The 21,309-nt window shown below is 37.4% G+C and overlaps 2 protein-coding genes and 1 long non-coding RNA gene across 4 annotated transcripts in view; 1 reads left to right on the plus strand and 2 right to left on the minus strand.

Moving 5' to 3' along the window:
- The window catches only part of mcoln1b (mucolipin TRP cation channel 1b), a 329,868-nt gene that overhangs the window by 295,940 nt on the left and 12,619 nt on the right, over nt 1-21,309 (plus strand). The window contains exons 1-2 of one of the 2 annotated variants that reach the window (XM_056272387.1): nt 19,659-19,872; nt 20,499-20,749. The exons of the other annotated variant lie outside the window; for it this stretch is intronic. Coding sequence (XP_056128362.1) covers nt 19,830-19,872; nt 20,499-20,749 — 294 coding nt within the window. The 5' untranslated portion in view covers nt 19,659-19,829. Of the gene's footprint in view, nt 1-19,658; nt 19,873-20,498; nt 20,750-21,309 lie in introns of those variants that run through there. 2 annotated transcript variants of the gene reach the window in all.
- LOC130106316 (nuclear factor 7, ovary-like) lies at nt 5,700-17,463 on the minus strand. The gene is made up of 6 exons (XM_056272391.1): nt 17,055-17,463; nt 16,616-16,711; nt 12,241-12,471; nt 12,133-12,155; nt 11,939-12,057; nt 5,700-6,216 (listed from the first exon to the last, which is right to left on the minus strand). The coding sequence occupies exons 1-6, from the start codon at nt 17,448-17,450 to the stop codon at nt 5,735-5,737; spliced, it is 1,347 nt and encodes a 448-aa protein (XP_056128366.1). The 5' UTR covers nt 17,451-17,463; the 3' UTR covers nt 5,700-5,734.
- LOC130106318 (uncharacterized) lies at nt 18,035-18,882 on the minus strand. Its single transcript, XR_008809707.1, has 2 exons — nt 18,824-18,882; nt 18,035-18,241 (listed from the first exon to the last, which is right to left on the minus strand). It is a non-coding gene; the product is annotated as an uncharacterized LOC130106318 (long non-coding RNA).

The following is a 21,309-nucleotide window of genomic DNA, read 5'->3' on the forward strand; positions in this document are numbered from 1 at the left end:
AAACGCACCTGAACCAGCAAATCAAAGTCCTCAGATTAAAAAGAAAGCTTCAGTGGCGCTCCAGGACCGAAGCTGCTCATCCCTGACGTATACTGATAATTCGAGACACTTTCAGTTTATTGCACTTTATTTGTTGGTGAGTGTGAGTGTGTTTGAAACTCAGAGTTTCTCCAGCGATCATGAACAAATCTTCATCAAAATGATTAATTCACATGTTGAAGTTCTGCTTATGGTGTCGATCTTCAGTGTTTGGAGACTCGAGCATCACTTACAGAGACACCAAACCAGTTTCTGTCTCTCCATCTGTTCTGCTTCATCCTGCAGGTCAACAGAAATAAAGGCATGAAATATTCTGCAGTGAGGATATGAAATCTAGAAGCATGAAACTGCACTGAAGCTCTATAATGAAACTGTAGCAGGATCTGAAGCATCTCAGCTCTCATGAGGACAGAGAGAAGAGGACAGAGACCCTGCAGTGCTGTCGCACACATCCTACACCCCACAATGCAGAGAGCAGCGCAGGGCTCTAGTGTGTGCACAAACCAGCGCGCAAAGGGTTAAAACACATGCTAATCACGACACTATGCGGATATTGTGATGTCTATTATCATTCAATGCAAGTCAAAGGATTTTATAAAGTTCATAAAAAGCAAAAAAAAAATCCACACCTAAGTCAGAAGTTAGAGAAAGACTGAAAAGAGAAAGGCTTTCATAATAAATGCATCATATATTAGACATGTTTTCCTCACTGACCCTCGTGGAAAACAATTGGTAACTGCGCTCGTGTCGCGTACGATCAAACGGTTTTAACTCTGAAAGGTTTTAAGATTATACAGTATATTTTCTTGGTGAAACAACATCATTAATGTAATCTGAATACCTTAAATTAATCAATTTTGTCGAGAAAAATCCAACGCGTGTTTCCCGCTTCAGCGTCTGTTCAGTCTCGCTGTTCCTATGGAAAGGTCGGATCTTCTTCTTCTCCTTCTTTTGTTTCTTGGCAGATGACTATTTTGTAGTATACCGCCACCAACTGTACAGGAGTGTGTAATACCATGAACGTCGAGTCTAGGATTCCATTAATTAAAAAAACACAAAAAAAAACCAAAGGGGACAATTATACTATTTCCATTAAACCAGTATTATTAAGATAATTAAATAAAGCTTTAAGTCTTTCCCTTGTCATGCCCTTTTCTTCCAGAATTTCATGAATAGAGTTCTCCCCTTCCATTTCCTGCCAGATTATTCTATTATCATTATACTTCTCACAAGTATAAAGTATATGATTAACATCTTCTCTTTCTTGGCACACTATACATAAACCATTACCCTTTCCTACTATATGTAAAGTGGAGTTTAGTCCTGTATGTCCTAGTCTAAGTCTGGTATATACCACTTCTTCCCTTCTGTTTAAATTCAGTGAATTAACCCTTTTCCGTCACATTCTTCTGATTTATGCGGATCTTCTTCTTCTGTTCTTTAAATGGTGGTTGACAAACCACATTGGCTGCCACCTACTGGATTGAAGTATGGAGCACTACTTGGTTGAGGAAAGAAAAAAATTAAATTCATTTTTTTTTTTTACCAGTCCTGTATCATTTAACAATTTTAAGAATTCCTCATGTATTATATAATTTGTTCCTTCTCCTAATATTTCCTGAATAATTGGTTATACCCCTATCCTTTAGTGACTGAACTAATTTACGTCTTTCTCTTTTGTAGCAATACAAAAGATTTTGTAGTAATTCTTAGTGTTCTTATTTGTGTTATGTGTTTTGTGCAGACCCCAGGAAGAGTAGCGGATGCATTTTGTTGCATCAGCTAATGGGGATCCTAATAAATAAATAAATGAAACCCAATACGGTATCTTGTCATTATCGCATCCTTTTTCCTGTTATTAACAGTTGTTCTTTCCACCCCACATTTCTTATGCTATACAGATGTCTACCTCTTATTTCATTGTCCCATATCCTCTGCCACCTCTTTGAGTCCCAATCCGCTTTACTCATCTCTGATGTTGATCTCGGGATCTTTCACCGACTCCTTTCCCAGTTTATCAGCTTCCTCATTCCCCTTTACTCCGACATGGGCTGGCTGGCACCCACAAAAAACGCACCTTTACGCCTAAGTGCTTCTATCTCGGTTATACCCGTTTCCTGTTCCTCCTTATTTGCTGCCCAGCCAAAACTATTTATACTTCCATACTCAAACTCCCAACAGTTTTCCAGTACCTTTTTAACTGGATGTCTTTCTTCATGTCCTTTGACATTAATCCAGTATCTCATCCTTAACTTTCTCCTACAAACTTCTAGTGGCATTTCTCCCATCTCTACTTGAAATGATGGTACTGGAGATGTCCTAAATGCTCTTAGAGCTTGAGTCTGAATTACCTCGATCTTTTTGAGTCATGTTTCTGATGCAGAGCACTATATCAGACTACCATAATCTATTGCCGGTCTTATTAATGATCTATATATTCTTCTTAAAGACTGTCTACTCGCTCCCCACTCAACCCCAGCCAAGCACCTCTTTCCATTTATTCCTTTTTTGCATTTATCTACTAGCTTTTGAATGTGAATACCAAATGTTAATTTAGAGTCCATCCACCTGAAAATATTAACGTTTTTTCTCCTTCTTGTGAAACAAATTACCTGCGTTTTTGCAATTGAGAGCCGGAAACCCCACTCATTTGCCCAGTTTTCTACCTTATTTACTGCCCCCTGCAGACTTTTAACTACACATATTTCATATCTTCTCCTTTCCCATAGTGCGCCATCATCTGCGTACAGTGACCTCCCTATTCCTGTGTCAATTTGTGTATAAATATCATTAATCATAATGTTAAAAAGTATTGGACTACTTACGCTACTTTGGGGAGTTAAATTTTCTATAGAATATATTGGTGAATATGTTGTCCCAATTCTAACTTGTATTGTCCTATTCAATAAGAAATCCTTGATCCAATCATACGTCTTTCCAGTAATTCCCATTTGATCAAGTTTCATTAACAAACCCTCTTTCCACAACATATCATAAGCCTTCTCTATATGGAAGAACACTCCAACTACATCTTTATTTACTTGAGCCTTCCTTATTGCTCTCTCCAGACAGAATCCATAGTACTACGCCTCTTCCTAAAACCTTATTCTCAATTAAATATACTAACCTTGACATTAGCATTCTCTGCATAAGCTTACATAGGCTTGATGTCAATGCTATTGGTTTACTTTTCTGAAAAATACACAGCAAAAACTCCAGTGTTAAATTAACTCTCCTGGGAGTTTATATGACTCCACACTCAAGAGTGTTAAATTAACACTGAAGCAGTGTTAAAGTTAATGAGATAATTAAGTGATTAATTGAGTGATGATTGACCAACATTGAAGACACCTGATGTTAACAAGCAGAATCACCGAAGGTGAAAAATCAAAATTTAAGTCACCATTATGGAGATCAGTGTTTGCATCAGTTGGGCTCTTGACCCTTACATTTTTTACTTTAGATTTTGTTTGGCTGTTGTAACAGCATTATAACTGCCAGATGAACAAAGAGAAAAGATGATCTGGTGGTGTTGGTTATGTTTTAACAAAATCATCAGTTGACCTGAATCACTGAACTAATTTAGAGCCAAATCTCTGACTTAAATGTATATTGTTGATTAAAGCATCACAGTGATTCTACAGCATAAGATACAATTCATACAATTCAAATGCTTTCTTAAAAGTTGTTCTGATAAAAAGAATCTTTCTTTTAGGCAATCACAGACATCAAGAATCAGTGTATGAATCTCAACAATGGTGACAAACAGAATATTCAATTAGGAAAAGGAAATTAATAAGACAATTCAGATCATAATTTATTCATACTGCAATGCATGATGGGAGCCATGAATGAGTTTTGATTGGTGGAGCCCATAATGTACTTCAACATGCTTTAATATAGTCACCATTGTTGAGATTCACAGGCTGATTATTGATGTCAGTGTGTAATAAAATATATTTTTTAGTCTTTTTGAAGAAACAAATTTTAAGAAATATTTTGGATTATATTGAAAGTGCTGAAAAACGTTTGCTATGGAATTATAGTGTTGCTGTAATCAACAAGGTAAACCTAACGCTCTAAATGAGTTTTGTGATTCTGGTCAAACGATGATTATGTCAAACCATAACCAACACCACCTGATCATCTTTTCTCTTAGTTCATCTGGCAGTTGTAACTCAGTTACAACAGTCAAACTAAATCTAATGTTAATAGTTTAAGGGTCAAGAGGCCAACTAAAGCAAACAATGATCACCATAATGGTGACTTCGAAAATTAGATTTTCTCCTTCAGTGATTCTGCTTGTTAACATCAGGTGTCTTCAATGATGGTCAATCATCATTCAATTAATCACTTAATTAGCTAATTAACTTTAACACTCTTGAGTGTTAAGTTAACACTCATATTTTAACACTTTAACACTCTTGATTCTGGAGCCAAATAAACTCCCAGGAGAGTTAATTTAACACTGGAGTTGTTGCTGTGTATGTTATTTTATTTTATTTTAATAGACAAAGATTAGCTACAAACAAATATGGCCTTTATTGTTAATGTTTGATTATGGGGAAATACCATATACATAAACAAAATTTGCTAAAGGAAAACCAACTTTATGTTATTTCAGATAGATATGAAAAATGATATTGAGTTACTTGGGCTGACAAATAATAAAGCAAAATGCAGTTGGTCTCTGTGAAGCTTTTATGCCATTTATATGATGATCTGATACCTGTTCTTTTTTCTTTCTTTTTACTCGTATTATTATTTTATAAATTACACTGTATATTTTCTTTTCCTATTTGTTGTAGTCTATATTTGTTTAATATTTTACAATATATTTTGGATTATTGTCATGTTTAGGCTATCATTTGTTAGCAGGCGATTACAACTTATTTTTATCTTCAGAGTGCTTTAGGTGCCTATTTTACACATAGCTTACATTCCCAACGGATCAATCCCAAAGACTAATAAGAAACAGGAATGAAAAAAACGCCAGTAATGGCAATAAAAGAGACAAACACTTGTTATTAAACAAAAGAGATATTTTTTGAGACGCTCTTAAATCATGTACATTTTTTAGATGAGAGTTTTCACTGAAATGCTGAAATGTTTTGAGTTGGTCATATAATTATAATTTAGAAGCATTCCAGTATCTCAGACAGTCGGTCATGGGTTTGATAGTGAATGCATGAACTGATGAAATAAATGCATTTGGATAAAAGTGTCTGACAAATGCATATGTGTAAGTGTGAATTTTTTTACAATTGTTTTCTCCTAAAACGTGCGTGTGTGTGTGTGTGTGTGTGATATACCATTAAACACATCACTCATATATCACTCATATAGTGTAAAAGAAGGAAAGCGAGGAATGTTTTCTGAAAATCATCCAGTGGAATTTGCAGCAGCACAAACTCATTATGAATGATGAATGTGTTCGTAATTTAATGCAAAATAAAATGTGACAATTTTATATTACCCTTCTATAGCAATAAAATGCATTGCATATGCTGCAGGATTGGGTCGTTTGGGGACTTTTATTTTGACAGCGCGCCACAAGAGTGAAAAAGACAAAAAGCAGTAAAGTGAGGAATCTGTGCTGAACAGTGGAGCTAGCAGCGTTTTTTTAAGTAAATATTGGAGACATGAAGACTGTAAAAGATGAAAGCAGGTCGATCCAGACCCACAGGTGTAACTTTTACTGAGTATTGACCGGTAAGATCCTCAGAGAGGAAAACCAACTGAAGAATGGAAAGAGTGTGTCAGTGAAGGTGGTTGTGAATGTGTGTAGATGTGTGTTAGTTACAGGATCAGAGAATGACACCGTTCCTCTGTCATAGTCCAGATCAACTCTCACACGCTCAAGCTTCTGTTTAACAGGAAAACCAGACCCAAGCAGTCTGTACTTCACACTCCAGACATCAGTGTTAAAGAAATCACGTCTCTTCCTCTGGTTTGATGCTGTAGTTACTCCAAGACAGTATTGACTCTCTTTAACCTCCACATCCCAGCTGTGTGTTCCTGAGTTAAAACCCTCTGAACCCAGAACACAGAAATGCTCATCAAATCTCTCTGGATTATCAGGAAGAGGTTGTTCATCCCAGCTGTATCTCACACTGGTCAGATCATCAGACAGGAGGAGACGTGGATGAGCCGAGTTTGGATCCAGAATCACAGGAGCTGATGAGACACAATCAACAGATGCTTTTATTCTGATCTTCATATAATGATCAAGAGTGAAGCGAAACTCAGATTATTATGAATTATGACACTCGTCCTATTGATCAAACACATCAGACATTTTCCTCTGATCACTATCAGTGTTTTTAGTGTCACACTCATTTTTATTATCAGTGTTTAATGGCATCAGCGACAAACATTAAATGTGTGATTCAAACATTTGTGTCTCATCAAGAGAAACTGATAAACTGGAAAAGTTATAATCACAATCAAACAATCAGAGCTGATGAGATGATGCGTTTAACTTAGTAATGAATAATCAATTATTTTAATATTTTAAGATGTAATAAATCTCTGTGGTGTGAGTAACTGAAGCAGGTTCTTCTGGTAAACTCATCATTATGAACAGACCCTCATCATTGTGTTTCTGAAACATGGAGAAATCAAGATGAAGCTGCACTTCTTTTAGAAACACTTCAAAATGGATTCAGGATTCATGAAAATCTTCTTAGGAAAAAAGTTTGTACAATACATTCCAATACATTTTGACCGTTTCTAAGTGCAATTCTTGAAAAGTTCTCAAATATGTTCGCAAGAATGTCTTAGTAAATATTTTCTTATGGAACATGTTGACAAGTTTTGAAGTTGACAGATTGACAGCAATATTGTAACAGTGATGGCTGACAGCGATAGCCATGTGCCAAAAAAAAAAAAAAATATATATATATATATACAGGTCCTTCTAAAAAAATTAGCATATTGTGATAAAGTTCATTATTTTCCATAATGTATTTCATATATTTCATATATTTTAGATTCATTACTGTAAGGACTGGGCGGAATGACGAATCATCTGAGTAAATAAATGCATCCTTGCTAAAGTCCCAAAGCCTTCAAACTCAAAAGGCCTGAATGCAAAATTAACGCCACACACCCACCCACACACACACACACATCCCCCACCAGCGAAGACCACACTCAGGACAGAGCGTGGTGTCCGCTTACAAGACATTAAGACATTTTATGCCTGATCGGAATGTCCCACAGGAAATGGATTTCTAAAGAGAAAAGAAACTCTCTTTAAAAAGACATTTAACCAGATATATTCAATGTGTTTTATGTGTGTTTGTTGTGTGTTTGTTGTCCATGTTATATCGGAATAACTGTGACTTTTATCATTATGCATTTTTCCATATAACTGTCTATCCCCATAACTTGTACACATAATTCTGGACATCTCCAGAATGCTTTCGGTGTGATCAATTAGAATACGTACAGTAATATCCAGTAAAATATAGTTTACTATATTTTCCATCTTTGGAGTGAAAAGAGACCAAAACTAACACCACTGGTGTTCTTAGATAACAGCGTTTACGACCCAAAGGAATGTTCACAGAACTGTGGCTCTCTCTGAATCCTAACCAAGAAGGAAAATGAATTCTGCATTCATGTATATATATTCTATTTATGTGTTGATCTATGTTGTTGGGAAACTCTAATGGGATAAGGTTTCAAACTTTGCAAACTGCGAGTAACCAACTCCATGTGAGGCAAGTTTGGATTCTCTGAGCTCCAATCTTCGTTCCCCATTCAGCCATTTATATCACATCTTGCTAAAACTTTGTGACACATAGGACTATAATAATTGTGAAGATTCTGCTTTAAACACCCGACGAAATTAGGGTTTCAAATGTCTCTCTCTTAGACAAAGAGCACTAAAACCCAAAGTCCCGCCTGTTAAATTCCAACCCTCTAATTGGCCAAGCCAACAGGAAGAGGCCGGATTTCTCCAAGGTGATAAATGACGCTTCCCCCCTCCGCTCGCTCTCTTACTCTTGTCCTCGTGTCATAATGTAACGTCTCGCCTCCGGCCGAGCTCTTCGCCTTTATTTTTATTTGTTTCTAGTTTAGTTTGGTTTTTCAGTTTTAGATAAGTCTCCGTGTTTAATTCCAATCGACGAGTGAAAAGAAAACCGCGTGACATCTCTTCAGCAAATCCATCTACAAGGGACCTTTAAACGAGCGCGCGCTCGCTTTGAAGGAGAAACGCGCACGTGACGCGACGGACCGAGAGATGCACACGCGCTTCTTTTAGAGATCTTGATTTCTTTTCTTTTGTTTCTTCTAAAAGTTTCGTCTGTGTCTTAAGTGTCCTACCAAGTTCACCTCCCAGGAAAGGAAGCGAACTTAGCCGAACTACTTCCCTTTGGTAATGTTACCTCAAAGACTTGAAACCTCTGTTCCACACGTGCGCCAAGCAGCACCACGTGACGCTTCCACACAAAGGACTCCGCTCACACAAGCGGCCAGACCCGGTCGTACAGGAATGCCTCCACACAGAGCGATCATAAACTTGTGCAAGTATAATCTCTTTATAGAGCTTCTAAGAAGCATTAAGATTATGTTTTTCGTGTTGTTACGGACAGGTGACTGTCAGGGTGAATTTTACCAATGCTCTCTCTCTCCCCCTCCCTCTCTCTCTCTCTCTTACTCGCTCACGCGTGTAAGTTATCCATTGTCCAAACGCTACGCATTTCTCGTTCACTGATGTCTTATTGTATTGTTCATTGATGTCTATGTGTTTGTAAATACCTATATATATCCCGTGTAACCGTAGTAAATACATAAGTAATCATGCCTCTATTAAATTAATTATATATTCATTTGATTGATGTACTGTCTCTTTGCTCATCTTCAAGTCCCTTAAGTGTATAAAGATCTAACGTAAGCTACGAGCTTTATAAATTAAATATACTTTAAAGAGTATGAGTTTATAGGGCAGGAAACCCAATTCTTGTGGCCACAGAATTGCTTTTCCTGAAATCCTATAAAGTAAGATGATATTGTGGATCCCCACAAATATTATCCTGACAATTGAGCTAATTAATTTTGCCTGTTTTGCAAGACGTGGTCCGTGTAGTTAATTGCAATCAACTTGTGGTTAATTGCAAGGATACACATGTATGCATGCAGGTAAAATGACAGATCCTCCCTTATCGGGAGATTTATTAACATGTAAGACTGATCTAATCCAAACATGTATGAATAATTATTAATTACCAATTATTACTTATGATATGCAAATTCCCCACGGATTAGGTCCGCCCATTGAGTCTTTACATTGCACACCAACTGAAATATTTCAGGTCTTTTATTGTTTTAATACTGATGATTTTGGCATACAGCTCATGAAAACCCAAAATTCCTATCTCAAAAAATTAGCATATCATGAAAAGGTTCTCTAAACGAGCTATTAACCTAATCATCTGAATCAACTAATTAACTCTAAACACCTGCAAAAGATTCCTGAGGCTTTTAAAAACTCCCAGCCTGTTTCATTACTCAAAACCGCAATCATGGGTAAGACTGCCGACCTGACTGCTGTCCAGAAGGCCATCATTGACACCCCTCAAGCAAGAGGGTAAGACAGAAAGAAATTTCTGAACAAATAGGCTGTTCCCAGAGTGCTGTATCAAGGCACCTCAGTGGGAAGTCTGTGGGAAGGAAAAAGTGTGGCAAAAAAACGCTGCACAACGAGAAGAGGTGACCGGACCCTGAGGAAGATTGTGGAGAAGGACCGATTCCAGACCTTGGGGGACCTGCGGGAGCAGTGAACTGAGTCTGGAGTAGAAACATCCAGAGCCACCGTGCACAGGCGTGTGCAGGAAATGGGCTACAGGTGCCGCATTCCCCAGGTCAAGCCACTTTTGAACCAGAAACAGCGGCAGAAGCGCCTGACCTGGGCTACAGAGAAGCAGCACTGGACTTCTGCTTCTGCTTCTCACAAATTTTGCATGTCATTCGGAAATCAAGGTGCCAGAGTCTGGAGGAAGACTGGGGAGAAGGAAATGCCAAAATGCCTGAAGTCCAGTGTCAAGTACCCACAGTCAGTGATGGTCTGGGCTGCCATGTCAGCTGCTGGTGTTGGTGCACTGTGTTTTATCAAGGGCAGGGTCAATGCAGCTAGCTATCAGGAGATTTTGGAGCACTTCATGCTTCCATCTGCTGAAAAGCTTTATGGAGATGAAGATTTCATTTTTCAGCACGACCTGGCACCTGCTCAGTGCCAAAACCACTGGTAAATGGTTTACTGACCATGGTATTACTGTGCTCAATTGGCCTGCCAACTCTCCTGGCCTGAACCCCATAGAGAATCTGTGGGATATTGTGAAGAGAAAGTTGAGAGACGCAAGACCCAACACTCTGGATGAGCTTAAGGCCGCTATCGAAGCATCCTGGGCGTCCATAACACCTCAGCAGTGCCACAGGCTGATTGCCTCCATGCCACACCGCATTGAAGCAGTCATTTCTGCAAAAGGATTCCCGACCAAGTATTGAGTGCATAACTGAACATAATTATTTGAAGGTTGACTTTTTTTTTTTTTTTGTATTAAAAACACTTATTTTATTGGTCGGATGAAATATGCTAATTTTTTTAGATAGGAATTTTGGGTTTTCATGAGCTGTATGCCAAAATCATCAGTATTAAAACAATAAAAGACCTGAAATATTTCAGTTGGTGTGCAATGAATCTAAAATATATGAAAGTTTCATTTTTATCATTACATTATGAAAAATAATGAACTTTATCACAATATGCTAATTTTTTTAGAAGGACCTGTATATATATATATGCATATGCATAAAGTCTGATTTCTGTAACCTGCTAGTATATCTGTTCTATTTTAGATGTTATGAATTGTCTTATATTGTAATAAAACAGACATTTAATAAATATATCAACATAAATAACCATTCAAAATTACATATTAAGGAATTAAAAGGCAACTTTACACATATTACATACCGAGACAAATTAGCATGTTGTCTTTCAAACAGGGACAGCATCAGTCAAGCACTCCAGAATAATAGAGAATATCCCAGAGGACAGAGGAAGTGACAGTGACAGCGGTGATGAGGAGTATGTGCCAGCAAAGCACATATACATATCTACCGTTATAGTTCATACAATATGCGTTTTATTGTTATTATATTGTTATTTTATTGTTTTTAATAACTGAGCTGAATAACATGTCATAATAAAAACACAATGTTCCATATTGTCATCTGTGGCTTTATGTCTCAGATTACGCATTTGTTGCATGTCCTCATACGCGGACAGTTAAATCATTTTTTAAATAAAACAGAATTGTGTAAAAATGAAACTGACGAAGTAATAAAAAGAATCTTAAAAAAATCTAGATAATGTTTTCCATAACTCATGCATGAAAGAGGACAAATACATGAATCATCAAGAGGTAAATCTAACAAAATTTTATAATATAAAGATGTGATTTTTAAGATAATTATTTTCAACATTTTTAATTCTTCTTAAGTTTTGTTTTTAAAACAATCTTTAAAAAACAGATTAAAGTTCCTCTCAATGTTGTGAATATGGCCTCATATTTCTGAGGAGATTATAAAATTAATAATCAGTCAGTGGTTCCTCTAGTAACACATTATAATGAAAATACATATTGAAGTTCTTGATTTCACAATTATATATTTGAGCTTCACTGTTTTACTTTGTTGAGTTTGTTCTGGACTTGAGTAGATGAAGAAAGGAGAAATATTCTCAAAAAAATAGTTTATATTATTAATTATATACCAGAAGTAGCATGATCTTCATTTGCTCAGACTGAAATAATCTAGTGCTTTTGTGTCATGATAAACCCATGCCTGATTTCCAGTGTGTAACAGCACAGATCTTCTCCGGACTCACTGTTTTGGACGATGTCCTGCATCTTCTTCCAGACTCTAAACGGCAGGTTGCCCAAGTATCGTGACACATGAATCAAAGCTCCAGAAGCCATCTGTGGATCCGGCTGTGAGATCTGGACTCTGGAGGAACATTCAGGAGTCAGAACTGCAGTGGATCAGAACCAGAGAGACCAGAGACACCAGCAGATCACTCACCTTTCCATTGAGACTGGAAACTCCTGCAGAACAAACACACCATTTATCATCAAGAACTCGATCAATCAATCAATCATCAATAAATCAATCAATGATGTGAAATCAGACCTTCAGAAAGCAGACGTCATTGGCTTTCATCATCTCCTTCATGTCTTTGATTGTGTGTGAAAGATCTGAGATGTGTGTGTCCATATCCTCCAGCTTCTCCTTCATCATCTGCTTCTTCTGCTCCTCTTCCTCCCTCAGTGCAGTGATTGTAGCTTCTTCTTCATCTCTGAGAAACTGATGAAGCTTCTCAAACTGCTGTTTAATCTGACGCTCTGTGTGCTCAGCTTGAGACTGAAATCAAATCACAATCATTGGAAGTAAAGTAACAAAAATTTTAAGTTTTCAAACCCCCCCAGTTTAAAATGAACAGCACTGGTTTCACAGACAGGGTTTAGATTAAGCCAGGATTGTGCATTAGTTTTATTAGGACATTTAAAGGGATGGTTCGGAGTAATTTCAACCTATAGGTTCCTTTGCACCAAACACCCCCCAGAAGGCTTTTTCCCTTGGTTGAACATTATTAAAGTTAGAGCTTATTTAGAGATATCAGCTGAATGGCTTAGTGCGGGCGCTAACGGCTCCAAGGTTGTATCTCGTAAATTACCCCACTAATAATGCCCGGAATGGTACCAAACTTCTACAGTAGTACAAAGAGGTTCTGTACTCATAAAACGAGGCATTGGAAAGTTTGTAAGTACATCGGGAGTTTATTTAAAGGTTCTCTAAGCGATGTCGGGTGACGTCACTTCTTGTTGACGTTCGAACTATTGTCAAACAAAACGGAGGCTAGCTAGACCCTCCCTCCTCCTCATCCGCACACTAACCCCCAAAACCCAGCCCCCAAGTCCTTCTTGTCGGTGATTGGCTGGAACTGTTTGTCATGTTTCGTGGAGCGGGTTAGCCCAGTTTGTTTTTGTTGCTGTTTGTGGAGCCTGGGCTGTCTACAGAGATCGCGTTTCTTTACAGTGTGTTCAGGGGACAGGCAGCTAGCGGTTAGTGAGGAGATGTTTGCTGTATGTGACAAAAAATGTTTTGGCCTAAAAAACGCGTGACATCGCTTAGAACACCTTTAAATAACACTTGACTGATAGCTTGTGCTAACCTGGACGTCGAGGTCACTTCCGTGATTTGGGAAAAGCCCGTAAAAGTCCTGGCAGAAAGCGATGCATGTAGTGTAACGACACCCAGTTCCAGGAATGCACTAATATTTTGTTGGTAGTACCAGTTTGCAACAATAACAAGTTAACACTAAGTTGTCAACACTTAAAAAAAAAACATTTACAATTAAAATTCACTCGCTTTTTCTTTTTTCCACTCGCAAATGACTTTTACTGGCTTTTCCCAAATCACGGAAGTGACCTCGACGTCCAGGTTAGCACAAGCCATCAGTCAAGTGTAGGGATGGGAATTGATAAGAATTTAACGATTCCGATTCCATTATCGATATTGCTTATCGATTCGATACCTTATCGATTCTCTTATCGATTCTCATTGGGTGAGGGATTTGTTTGTTTGTATTAACTTATTGAACTTATAACTTAACTTATTTGTTTGTTACTCGAGTATCATTTTTGGGGATTACTCATGACTTTACTCAAGTACATTTGAGAGGCAAATATTGTAGCCTACTCTTTACTCCACTACATTTCTATCCATAACTGTGAATACCCGTTACTTCTAAAAAAAAAAAAAAAAGGAAAAAAGAAAAATCTCGGAAACCCTCAAGCGTTTGTTTCCCTCTCAAACGTGATTGGATTGTGCAGGCGCCACTGATTGGGACAGCCTATCAGCAATCACCTTCACCTTCAGCTCTGAACTGACGCCAAAGTAAACTCCATGGTCAGATTTAGATAAGAGACGAAACCATGGACGAAACAGGTGAGAAATGTTAAATAAAGCAACATGGTAAAAAGATGAAAATGACTTGAATTAACTTTCAATTCCTTTTAGATTATCAAAGGTATTAACATTAACATTTTTCATAACTCCATGTAGGACGTTTCTGTACATAAATGTAAGCACGGTTACCCCGAAGTGATACAATTCTGTATCAAATTTATAGGCAAAGACAAGTAGTTTGTTTAGGCATGGTTTGTAGGGAATTACAAACCTGCACACATATATTCAAACACACATAACTATAGAATCAATTCTTAATGCGCATGTGAACGCCATCAGGTCACAGGTTCAGTTTAAAGTCTGTTTAGAGAGAACGCCGTCGTCTTAGTGGCCCCTAATTTAATAACAAATGATCATTTCGACGGAAGTGAATCAATCAAAACTAACTTTAGCTGGAAAATAACATTATCGCTATAAAGCCAAAACAATCTCTGTTACCTTAAATTATGTTTATCTCTGTAAAGCTGCTTTGAAACAATCTACATTGTTAAAAGCGCTATATAAATTAAGATGACTTGACACTGTGGCAGTAGTAATGCAATATTTAGAAAATTTACTCTTGTACTCTTGATACTCAAGTACTTTTAAAAACAAGTACTTCAGTACTTTTACTTAAGTAGACATCTGACTGTAGTAGGCTACTTTTACTTGTACTTGAGTAAAATTTAGCAAGGGGTATCTGTACTTTTACTCAAGTAACGAAGCTGTGTACTCTGTCCGCCTCTGCACAGCACAGGTGTGAACTGGTCTCACGGTTCGGTTCGATAACGATTATCATGTCATCGATTCAGTTCAATTTGATATCTTGATGCATTACATGCACTGCATCCTCAATTTTCAATTTTACTTTAAAAGTGATGTGTGCGTGCATGCGTGCGCGTGTTCACCTGTTCGTGAAGTCGCAGTGACAGAAACAGTGACATTCCAGTTTAAGTTCCATGGGACTAAAATCTGTTCATGCTGTGTGGCCAAATGTTTCTGCATATTGGAGGTAGTTCCCCCCCCTTTGACGAATGGAAATTTTACAAGTGTTGCAAGAGACCGTATTGTTATGAGGCGCCGTCATACTCTCATTGAGTATGTGCGCGAGTTTGAGTGTTTGTGTGTTTGCGTGTCATATGAGTATGTGCGTGGAGAGTTTGTGTGTGCGCGCGCGTCTCATATGAGTATATGTGCGTGGACTGGAGAGTTTGTGTGTGCGCGCGCGCGTCTCATATGAGTATGTGCCTGGAGAGTTGCGCGCATCTCGTGTCTGTACAGTTTGCGTGTATGTGCGTGAGCGACTTTAGGTGTGTCGGTGTGTAATTCATATGTATTTGTTTAAGCATTCAGCAGTAGGCTATACATGTTTGACTACTTAGTATACGTGTAGCCTATACAAGTGTTTCATATATGTGTGCGTGAATGAAGTTTGATTTAAGCCATAGACGGCGCCTCATAGGCTATATTGTCGTCTTTTCGCGTGAATTATAACCAAACTTTAGAGCGCTTCTGCCTCGATGCCATGTTTGCTGCGTTCTGAACCAAACCAACGCAGCGCGTGTGTGACGTCATGACACATTTGCAACGAGCGGAACCGATAAGGGGAATCGTTAAGCAGGCATACTAACGGTTCCAAGGAATCGATTCACTGGGCACCGGTTCTGAAGAAGAACCGGTTCTCGATTCCCATCCCTAGTCAAGTGTTATTTAAATAAACTCCCGATGTACTTACAAGCTATCTGGGACTAGCTTAAGTCTTGTGTGTGAAACCAGGGATCAGTGTATAATCCACTCCCAAACACCTTTTGTTTGATGTCATCATTATGGTGATCAGTGTTTGCTTTAGTTCAGTGTGTTTTAAGTCACATTTGTTATGCCAAAAAGCCAAGAGAAAATGTGTCTGGGTTTTGTTAATTATGTTTTTAAAAGAATAATCGTCATGTAGAGACACACTAACGGGTTGTTGGGTTCATGAACATTAATCACATTGTCTGCATTCGTGCAAATTAAAATGTGGAAGGTGAGCGTTAGCCAATAGGATTAGTGCTGGTGCATTAGTCCCGCCCACTGCTAAATAACCAGCTGACACTGTGCTTGATCAACATTATACACAAACAGCTCTGTGTGTGTGTGTGTGTGTGTGTGTGTGTGTGTGTGTGTGTGTGTTTGTTTGTTGTGTGTGTGTGTGTTGTTCAGGTAACCTCTATGTTATGAGAAACAAAATGTCCGCACAAAGACCAATTTGCGGCAATATCCAAAATCCTTGTCTTTGTGGGGACATTTTTTGGTCCCCGTGAGGAAAACAGATAAATAATACTAAGTTATGTTTTTTGAAAATGTTAAAATGCAGAAAGTTTTAGGGTAGGGTAGGGGTAGGGGATACAGTTTGTTCACTATAAAAATAATTATGTCTAAGTCTCCATAAAACATGAAAACCCAACAACGTGTTAAATAAAAAAGAAAGTGTGTCAATAAAGGAACATGAATTTATGCCAGACAAATCGGTTCAACTGTTCTAATCATGTGTGAAAATGTCAAAAGAATCAATCATCACCTTGATGTGTTGAACTGTTTTCTCAAACTCTCCCTTAATGTTTTCATTGTGTTTAAGTTTCTCTTGTAAAGACTTCAGTGCTGTATTGAGCTCCTCCTAGAATTCAAAGTGAAAATCTATAAGACACCAGAGATTTCTGTAATATGATTATAGAGAGATTTTTATGTAATACATAAGCTTAAAGGGATAGTTCACCCAAAAATTCTGTCATTAATAACTCACTCTGATGTCGTTCCAAATCCATAAGACTTTCGTTCATCTTCGGAACATAAATTAAGATCTTTTTGATGAGATTCTTTCTAAAAAGATCTTCATTTGTATTCTTAAGATGAACGAAAGTCTTACAGGTTTGGAACGAGGGAGTTATTAATAACAGAATTTTTACTTTTGGGGGAACTATCCCTTTAAGTGTTTATCCTCATATTAAAATCCATCTTACCTTATATGATGAAACCACTTCACCGATGGGTCTGAATTTATGATTGTCATGTTTCTGTGAATTAATACACACTAAACACACAGGCTGGTTGTCCTCCAGACAGAAGAGTTTGAGTTTCTCACTGTGTAAACTGCAGATCTCCTCAGACACTGATGAACGCCTCTCATTTCTCTCCTTCAGGAACGACTCACACAAGTTCTTTAACACAAGATTACATGGAGGATCATCTCTTGAGGATCTTCTCCTGCAGACAGGACACTCCTGAGTTTTCTTGGTTCTCCAGAACTGTTGAAGACACTCTTTACAGAAACTGTGACTACATGACAGAAGAACGGGAGCCTTGAAGATTTCTTGACATAAGGTACAAGAAATATCCTCTTCAGATAGTGAAGCCATTTTCTCTGTTTGAGATCCACAGACATTAAAGTCAGTATGACAGGAGAAACAAGTCAGTCTCTTCCTGATAAGTGTTGTAAGAGGGTGGAGTTCCTGGTCATGTGAGTGTATTTTATAATCTTTCCTTCACACCCGTTGTCAGGTAAAACACGCCCCCTCATTAGGATATGGATGGCAAAATGTATAATTGTGAAAATAAACAAATGTGTACATATATACATAGACATAAATAAATGTATAAATGCGAAAATTAAATAACAAATGTGGGGGAAAAAATACCATTATACATTACTAGGAAATAAAAGTATAAATAATACATCTATTTTTCTACATAAATAAATGTATAAATGCGAAAATTAAATAACAAATGTGGGGGAAAAAATACCATTATACATTACTAGGAAATAAAAGTATAAATAATACATCTATTTTTCTACATTCCTTTGTATATGTATTATTTTTGCAGTTATGACCTGAACCAGCAAATCAAAGTCTTCAGATTAACTAGAAAGCTTCAGTGGCGCTGCAGGACCGAAGCTGCCCATCTCTGACGTATACTGACAACAATAAAATACTCAAGACACTGTGTTTTATTGCACTTTATTTGTTAGTGAGTGTGTTTGAAGCTCACAGAGTTTCTCTAGCGTCTGTCATGAACAAATATTTATCGAAATGATTCATTCACATGTTGAAGTTCTGCTTATGGTGTCGATCTTCAGTGTTTGGAGACTCGAGCATCACTTACAGAGACACCAAACCAGTTTCTGTCTCTCCATCTGTTCTGCTTCATCCTGCAGGTCAACAGAAATAAAGGCATGAAATATTCTGCAGTGAGGATATGAAATCTAGAAGCATGAAACGCTGCACTGAAGCTCTATAATGAAACTGTAGCAGGATCTGAAGCATCTCAGCTCTCATGAGGACAGAGAGAAGAGGACAGAGACCCTGCAGTGCTGTCGCACACATCCTACACCCCACAATGCACAGAGAGCAGCGCAGGGCTCTAGTGTGTGCACAAACCAGCGCGCAAAGGGTTAAAACACATGCTAATCACGACACTATGCGGATATTGTGATGTCTATTAACATTCAATGTAAGTCAGAGGATTTTATAAAAGTAAAAAAAAAAAGCAAAAATAGCACACAGTCAGAAATTACCTACAGAGAGTCTGAAAAGGGAAAGGTTTTCATTATAAATGAATCATAGGCTATTAGTATTTTTTTTCCTCACTGACTCTGCCATGTCCTCGTGGTAAACACGTGGTAACTGCGCTTTTGTCGCGTAACCAAGCGGCTCTAACTCTGCACACTGCACAGTTTTACGATTTTACAGTATGATCTTGGTAAAATACATCATTAATATAATCTGAATACCTTAAATGAATCACTTTAATCGAGAAAATCCCACGCGTGTTTTCTGCTTCTGTGTTCAGTCCCGCTGTTCCTACGGAATGAATGTCGGTCGGAACGAACAGACATGCGCAATGCGCATAAAAGCTGAGCTCATTAATATTAACCACGTGACGTTCACCCAGTAGGAAGGCGCGTGAAAGGCGGGCGTTGGGAGTTTTGGGTGTTGGTTAGCTGGCGATTCCTATTTATTTTTATCTTCAAAGTGCTTTAGGTGTCTATTTTACACATAGCTAACATTCCCACCGGACAATTAAAAGACAAATAAGAAGCAGGAATGAAAAACGGCAGTAATGGCAATAAAAGAGACAAACACTTGTTATTAAAGTAAAATATATATTTTTTGAGACGCTCTTAAATCAGGTACATTTTTTAGATTATAGTTTTCACTGAAATGCTGAAATGTTTGGAGTTGGTCATATAATTATAATATAGAAGCATTACAGTTGGTCATGGGTTTTATAGTGAATGTAAGTGTGAATTTTCACAACTGGATATTTGGATCCGTCCATATGTGGGATATGAGCCATAATAACCACCATAAGTAATATCATAATATTACATTAGTTTGTTTTTTGTTTTTCAGAAAAAAAATAAGGAAAGTGTCCTCACCTCTGTGCGGGTCTGGCAGTGTTTTTACTTATTTCAACAAAAACTCCTTTTGAATCATGAATGTTTTCGTTATTTAGGGTTAATGCAAAATAAAAAGTGATCATTTTAAATTGCTTTTAGTATTTTTATATGCAAGAACAGTCGAAAACAAATGCTTCCTGCTTGGGTCATTTTGGGACTTTTATTCTGACAGCTTGTGGTCAGAGCATCTGATGATGGTGTTTGTGTTTTGCTCTGCTCATGTTCAGACTCCGCAGCGATGCGCTTCACCCGCACCTGTTTATATTCCTGAAACCCATCGCTCATATTATTGTGATTAATCTATCAATATCTGCTTTTGCTCATCGATGGTCTTAATATGACGAGCGCTTACACCAGACCTTCAGCTGAAGGGGCCACAGGTTTGATATTATATTATAATTCGCCGTTATTTTGTTTACATCTCTAAATAAAATGATATAACTTTTATGACAAATTATGCCTGTCATTTTAATATTTATGAGTCTGAGGTTAAATGATTGCTTCGGCTACATGCATCAAGCCTTATTGTCATGTTTTAGCAGCAGGTTCATTTACAGTTTAAGCAAAAACTAAGCAGTGAAGAAACACAAAATGATTATATTATTATTAATAATATTATGTTTAGGCTGTGCAACAATTAATCGCATCCAAAATAAAATTGTGTTTGCATAATATATGTGTGTACTGTGTATAATTATTTTGTATATATAAACATGCATGTATGAAAAAATATATTTTATACATAATATAAATTATATATACAATATATACATGCAAATATTTCTCAAATATATACATGCATGTCATGTGTGTGTATTTATAATTACAAAATAATTATACACAGTACAAACATATTATGTAAACACAAACTTTTATTTTGGATCCGATTAATCATTGCACAGCCCTACTATATTTATATAAGATATTAAAAATATATATTTATTTGGTCACCCATTTGTTGTTGTTTTAACAGCAAATGACCCGTTGCACTGTGTGTGTTCCTCAGAGAAGGACCGGCTGCTGAGTCCCGTGATGGGATACGGCTCCGGCGACCTGAACGGCGGGTGTCACCGCAGCCCCCCCTCCCTGGACGTGTGTGTGACGGGCCCTCAGGGGCCGGAGGAGGAAGAGGAGGAGGCCCTGAGGAGGAAGCTGAAGTACTTCTTCATGAGCCCCTGTGATAAATACCACGCGAAAGGCCGCAAACCCTTCAAGCTGGTCCTTCAGCTGCTGAAGATAGTCTTAGTCACTGTACAGGTACAACATTAACCCTTTCTGCTCCATCATTCATATGTCAAGTATACAGCAGCAGCCTCAAATATCATTTAGACACTGTAGTCACACTTAAAAAGGTCTTAAACTCGTTGCATTTGATAATAAAAACATCAAAGCATGTGGTCATTTAATGCGCTCACATGCAGAGATTTTTAAAGGTGTGCTTAGTCATTCCCCTCCCCCCTCATTAAAACGTTGTTTATGATCATGGGTTTTTTATTTTAATAATCATGTAATATTTTTTTATAATTATTATAAATAATATTGTTTGCATTATTTTACGCATATTGTATTATGCTGTTTATTGTGATAAAATATCACGATTTGTTTAAAATCACATCCATTCACTGTAGATTTATTCATATTAGGAGGCTAGTTAAAGTTATTGTATTTTGCATGTAGCCGGTCTCATGAATGCAGTTTTGCTGCATTTGCTTCTATTGTTCTCATTTATTAGGATAAAAGCTTTGGATAAAAGCGTTTCAAATGATTAAATATAAATCAGTTAAATGCCACTCAATCTCTTTAACCCTGTGGAATTG

The sequence above is a fragment of the Rhinichthys klamathensis genome, unplaced genomic scaffold, assembly GCF_029890125.1.
Source record: "Rhinichthys klamathensis goyatoka isolate OS25496 unplaced genomic scaffold, OSU_Roscu_1.1 h1tg000336l_1, whole genome shotgun sequence".
Lineage (NCBI taxonomy): Eukaryota > Metazoa > Chordata > Actinopteri > Cypriniformes > Leuciscidae > Rhinichthys > Rhinichthys klamathensis.

Excerpts from the sequence above, each read along its gene's own strand:
- LOC130106316 (XM_056272391.1), bottom strand. The coding sequence starts at position 17,450 with ATGGCTTCACTATCTGAAGAGGATATTTCTTGTACCTTATGTCAAGAA. Across the intron at positions 12,472-16,615 it reads AAACAGTTCAACACATCAAG|TCTCAAGCTGAGCACACAGA; the intron begins GTGATGATTGAT and ends ATTTGATTTCAG. Across the intron at positions 6,217-11,938 it reads GCAGGACATCGTCCAAAACA|CTCCTGTGATTCTGGATCCA; the intron begins GTGAGTCCGGAG and ends GTGTCTCATCAG.